At 45.8% G+C, this 6,000-nt stretch overlaps 1 protein-coding gene across 4 annotated transcripts in view; it reads left to right on the forward strand.

Moving 5' to 3' along the window:
• cbfa2t3 (CBFA2/RUNX1 partner transcriptional co-repressor 3) overlaps window positions 1–3,605 on the forward strand; it is a 33,505-nt gene extending 29,900 nt beyond the window's left edge. For 3 of the 4 annotated variants that reach the window (XM_044029895.1, XM_044029898.1, XM_044029896.1), the window contains exons 11-12: window positions 581–771; window positions 2,489–3,605. In XM_044029895.1, the coding sequence (XP_043885830.1) occupies window positions 581–771; window positions 2,489–2,866 (569 nt within the window). In that variant the 3' untranslated portion in view covers window positions 2,867–3,605. The remainder of the gene's footprint in view (window positions 1–580; window positions 772–2,488) is intronic. The other variant, XM_044029897.1, reaches the window with a different exon arrangement.
• Window positions 3,606–6,000: the final 2,395 nt, after the last annotated feature.

Here is a 6,000-nt window from a genome sequence, read left to right on the forward strand (position 1 = left end):
ATGGCAAAATGTAATCACTCCTGCCGCTGCGGGAAGTTTCTATTTTAGACTGCCATCTGGAGAGGATACACAACACACACACACGCACACCTGCCTGTTGTAAAAAACACAGCCTCCTCACTCATAGAGCCTGCGCTTGTGTTGGATGAACAATAGTCCCCATGATAACATCTACAATGTAGGAAGCCCTGCAGAGGAAATATGCATGCCTACTGCCGGGGAAATGATTCACACGGCGGTGAAAACTCTAACAAATCCACTTTAAACGACTCTTATGAGAGGACGACGTGCAAACAGGGAATCCCAGGATGAGCAGCCGGAGAATCCGGAGACATCTGCTGTTGTCAACACGGAAAATGATCGCGGCCAGACGTGTTTGAATGAATTATTGAATGTTCCCCCTCTTTTCGAGCAGAAAGTTTTAAATCTTGGATGATGTACATCTGCTCGCTTAGACACAACACGGGCGACAGCTTACGCTGCCTTAATAAAGCATGACAGAACAGACCGGATCGGACGGTGGTCACGAGCGCTAACACCCACCTCTGTCGCTCTTGTTCTCTCTCTCTCTCTCTCTCAGAGGAGGCCGTGAATGAGGTGAAGCGGCAGGCGATGTCGGAGCTGCAGAAGGCCGTGTCGGACGCCGAGAGGAAGGCTCACGAGATGATCTCGGCCGAGCGCTCTAAAATGGAAAGGGCGCTGGCCGAGGCTAAGAGGCAAGCCTCCGAGGACGCGCTAACAGTCATCAACCAACAGGAGGACTCCAGTGAAGTGAGTATCACACACGAGCTAACGCATCGTTTCGCCGCCGTCTCCTCTTGTGGTACGAGGAGATGCGGAGACGTTACCGACACTGACTCTGATAATTACACGGCTGCCGACAGGGCCAGAAGGAAAAACAGATGCCTCCATCTCGCTATTTTTACAGCATCACACTGAGGATTGCAAACCGCTCTCGAAAAATCTGCGATTCTTATACATCATGGCCTCAGTCAGGGGTGTCAAACTCAAACGACCTGGGGGCCAATGAGCATCTAGTCTGGTCAAGCAGGGGCCGACATAGTGGAAAAAAAGTGGAAAAAAACAACTATTTAGTAGCCGAGGGGTCAATATAAGATATTCATTATGATATTAGACAGAATTGCAAAGTAAAAGTGCTTGTTTTGATATAAAATGATTCAAGTGTAATACATTTAATAAAGCTACTATTTTAAAAATACATTTAGTCTTATATCCTGTCTCTATTCCATCACCTCGCACAGTTTTGGGGGGCGGGCCGCATGTCATCGATTGGAGGGCCGCGCATGGCCCCCGAGCCACCAGTTTGACACCCCTGCACTAAGTTAAAAGGTGTTATCTTGTTACTTCAGTGTTTGAAAGTGGTACAGACTTGTGACAGCATCATAGACAAGCAGGTACCGCTTTTATTTGGTGAACATTTTCGCTCCGTGGCAAAAATCTGTTTTTCCTTCTGTCCCTGCTGGCAGCCGCGCTGTCAGTAGGAACACAGAAATCTGTCTTAATAATATGCCAAAACCCCTTACAACCACACTTAAACAGTCCCTCAAGTTTGGGCACTCTGTGGTCGGGTTTCCAGCCTCCGTCCGTGTCTGAACTCCTTCCACACTTTCCCCCTCAGCCATCTTGTGTTGTGTAATCCACACAGCTGGGCCGGCGCTGCACCAGAGTGTCACCGTCAGTGTAGAAAACAGGTCCAGTTGTCTGTGCGAATAAAAGCAAACAGACCCAGATGGCTGGAGCACCGTGCCAGACTCGGGCCATTACGGAGCAATTGACCACCACCTGCTGGGCAACACAACTCACTGGTGCCGGTGCAGGCCTTTAAAGGTCCGGCGTGTAAGATTTAGTGACATCTACTGGTGAGACTGCAGACTGTAACACATGGGGGACTCAGATGATACAGATATTATTGACTATGTTCTTCTTTGTTGGTTGTGTAGTATGAAAACACATGAAACACATACTCTTATGGTGGCACAAAATGGCAGACTTCATGACACACAATCCTGGTGTCCTAGTATATAAAAAGCTTATTCTAAGGCGACTTCTATTTTTTTTCATTAATATTAGAGCTGCAACGAACGCTTATTTTCATAATCGATTCATTTGTCAATTATTTTCTCGATGAATTGTTGATAAAATGTCAGAAAACCTTAAAAAAATGATGATCCAGAGCAAAAAATGGAAGAAAATATTCACATTTTAGAAGGTTAAATAATCGTAAATCTTGTTTTAATCGTGGAAAAAAGCTTCAAACTGATGAATCGATTATCAAAATAGCATTAATGTTCGATTAGTTGTTTCAGCACTAATTAATATCATTCATTTTCCGCCACTAAACCCTCTTTGAAATAAAAGAGCACATCTGTATATGAAGAATAAACTGCACATGTCGCGTATGTCAAGGTCTGTGATGTCCTGGGACAAAAAAGAGACTTATTTTTATCAATGCACTCTCTCCCCACTGTCTCACCAGAGCTGCTGGAACTGCGGGAGAAAAGCCAGTGAGACGTGCAGCGGCTGCAACACGGCTCGCTACTGCGGCTCCTTCTGCCAACACAAGGACTGGGAGAAGCACCACCACGTCTGCGGTCAGGGCCTGCAGGGGATGCCGGGGGGCAGCAGCGTCCCTCTGGGCACGCCCTCGTCCTCCGGCGCGCCCCCCACTCACTCGGAGAGCGCGCCGCCGGGACCGCTGTCCCTGGCGGGCCAGAGCAGTATTGTGGCGGGAGCGGGCAGCGGCAGTGGGAGTGTCTCTGCCAGCCCCAAAGAGAGCAGCTCGAGCAGTGCCTCGCGCTCCACGACTCCGGCGACCCCCGCGCTCCTGGACGCCACCTCTCGCTGACGCCTGTCCCCCTCCCCGGATACGGATGCCCACACTCCACACAAACCAAACTGAGGAATCTTCATTGCACACTCCTCCTCTTCCGCCTTCCTTATCACGCTACCTGATTATCAACTCGACCTGGAACCCCGCCCCCTCCCCTAAAAATACCCGTTTTCTGTCTCTTCTTCACACGCAAAGATTCCAGTGTAGTGTCAAGCGTGAACTGTGCTGTGTCTCTTTAACGGAAACATATCAGACGCGTTTGCTGAGAACATGAACGGGAGTGAGTGTCCGCGTTAAGGACACAAGACAAGGGCTGTAGTGCGGCAACATCGGTGAGGAAGGGAGGGAGCGGAGGGGTGTCTAAGCCGATTAGCACTTGGGTAGGATTTCCCTTTAATTACCAATGAGAGAACAGTACCCAGCCCTCAGATGTGCACTACTCGTCCAAACAGTTCACTGATGTGGCACATTTTTTTCCAACAGTGTCCTAATGGAAAACAGGCAAGGGACATAATAGTTTTCTTCAATGGATGACGGAAAAGGGGGGAGGACCTGTGGTGCGATTAATTCCTCAGAAACACAGCTTAGTATTTATTAAAGGTTTCTTTCTGGCTTTAAGGAAAAAATAAAGAAAAGTCCAAATATTCTAAATGCAGAATAATAACAATAATGATATGAGAATAAATTAATTTTTAAAGAGAAAAGAAAAACTGCTAACTACCTTGCTAGCAAGCCAAGAAAAATCTACACCGGACTCACCTCTCTGCACCGTTGTGAACCCAAATGAATTCAAAGATGGAAAAAAAACAAAAAAAAAAAAACCTGATCCAAACCTTTGTATTACACTGCCAAAGTGAGTAAGTAAGCGATAAAGGAGACGCACTCATCTTTATAACCAAACGCAACATCACCTCCTCAGCAGATAAGCCAGCACGGAGAGGACCGGGCTGTGGAGAAGCTGCAGGAACGCGTGGGACCCCAGAGGTAAACAAACCAACAACTGTGACTCACGGTCTACACACAACCACAGTGATTCCTCAGCGACGAGTGAATATGGACGATGCTGTGAACGTGACTTCATGAAACGGATAAGAAACCCTGCCACAGTGTGATTTTTTTTTTTTGTTGTTGTTGTTTTTGTGAACGGTAACAGAAGGAGACGAAGATACGGACACGGCAACAGAGCTGCCAAAAACCTCAAAACACGCTTGGAAACTCTCCCTTTTTTTTGTTCCCCCCTGAAGGCATCACGTACAATACAGACGCATGGGAAGATTGTTTCCGAGTCGCTTTTCTTTTTAAAAAGCTCCGCAATGAGGAGATATTTCAAGGAGTTGCTGTTACCTTTACATTCACGCCCTCCTTTTTCCAAAGCATGATGAACAGATGTAAGAGCCTAGCGAAGGGAGGTGTAGACTTGATGATCCTCTCTCTTTCTACCTCCCCTCGCCCCGCACCTCCTTTCTACGCTCTTCCCAGACTACTTGACTCGCCCCAAAGCGGCGACCTGCTTTGGACAGAGCAGTGACGCGTGCTGGGGCTCAAACCTGCGTGTAGATATTGTTCCTCTTTTCATTTCTTTTTCTTTCTTTGTTCTTTTTCAATAACGTCTCTTGTTGCTGATGTCCACATGTGCTGCCCTCGTGTGTGTCCAGAAAGACGGACTCTTCCGTCGCTTGTTCCCTTACCATTTTCTTTCCCTTCCTTTGAGTTTCGGGCTGAGCAGTGAAGTCAGAGCACGGACACTCGGATGTCGATGAAAGGAAGTCCCACATTGTACTTATTGTTTGAGTTCTTGTATCTATATTAACGAGATGAAAACCCCCCCTCTTGTAGAATATTTTGTATTGCTCGCATTGTAAGACAGTGAGAGGACGGAGGTGCAATATGAAGAGAATTCAGCTACTGAATGGAACCTCAGCAACTGCCCGTAGGGTGTCATATAATATAGATACATATAAATATATTTAAAGCAACATCGGTAACTTAATGTGAATGTACATAGTATTTAAAGAGGTCCAAAAATGTGTTTGCCAAATAACAGAAACCTTTAAAGTTTAATGTCCAGAATATGATTTCCTCACAGTACATTTTTTAGCATTTTTTGTTCCCCCCCCTCACAAGCTAAAAACAAACAAAGTGGCACTGAGTGGAGGAGACTGTCAGCTGAAAAGGATTGAACAAGAGATTTCTTCATGTACACTTTAACCCACATGTTATCAACCTACAGGAACTGTCATTATCGGGGCTAAACGCCTGTTTTCACATCCTTTATCCATCAGTGTTCACCTTCCAGGAGAGGGGACACACACACGAGTGGATGTTTTATTAGGAAAGTTAATAAAAAGCTCACATTCACATCATCAGGCATCTTTTCAGCTCTCGCGAGAGCGAAACCGGGCAGGTCGTTACTGTAGGATTCAGTGATACGCCAGTGTTAAGCTCCAGTGAACTTCAAAGCTAATTTTTGATATCAGTCATTGATTATTATTATGACGTAGAGTGTCATAAGCTTGAGATCCACGTCCAGAGATGCATCCAGGCCTGATCAGAGGGGTTTATTCCCATCTATAGTTTGGTTTATACAAAATGAACTACATTATTTGGCGTGACGATAGCAAATTAAGCAAAAGAGATATAAGAAATTGTGATTTGAACTAAAGAATTAGCAACTAGTAGTAGTATTTAACTTTAATTGATTTAATTCTGTGGCTAAATCAATTTAAATATATCGTTTTAAAGCTTTTAAAAGCCCCTGCAGTCACAGGACTGGATGCATCACCTCCTTAGGTGGACGTTTTTATTTTCCAGCCCCAGCAAATATCACTTGCAAAGACATGTATGTGGTTTTTTTTTGTGCGTGTGCACGACATGACGCTCACGCTTACTGATCACGGTAAAAACCCTGCGTTCATATACACGTGGACCAAACACAAAAGAAATGGATACAGTTTTTGGACTCTTCAGATTGGATATAAGCTGCAAGGTACTCCTGCATCTGCATGTGGCATTCATGTACAATACGTTTGTCATCATGATTGTCTTTTTGTGTGTCAGATGTCCAGTCCCTCGCCCCCCCCTACACGACTACCATAGACCACTCTCCACACACACACACACCCCCTCGCTCACACTAGCTACCTCCTGTG

The sequence above is a fragment of the Solea senegalensis genome, linkage group LG7 (assembly GCF_019176455.1).
Source record: "Solea senegalensis isolate Sse05_10M linkage group LG7, IFAPA_SoseM_1, whole genome shotgun sequence".
NCBI classification, from domain to species: Eukaryota; Metazoa; Chordata; class Actinopteri; order Pleuronectiformes; family Soleidae; genus Solea; species Solea senegalensis.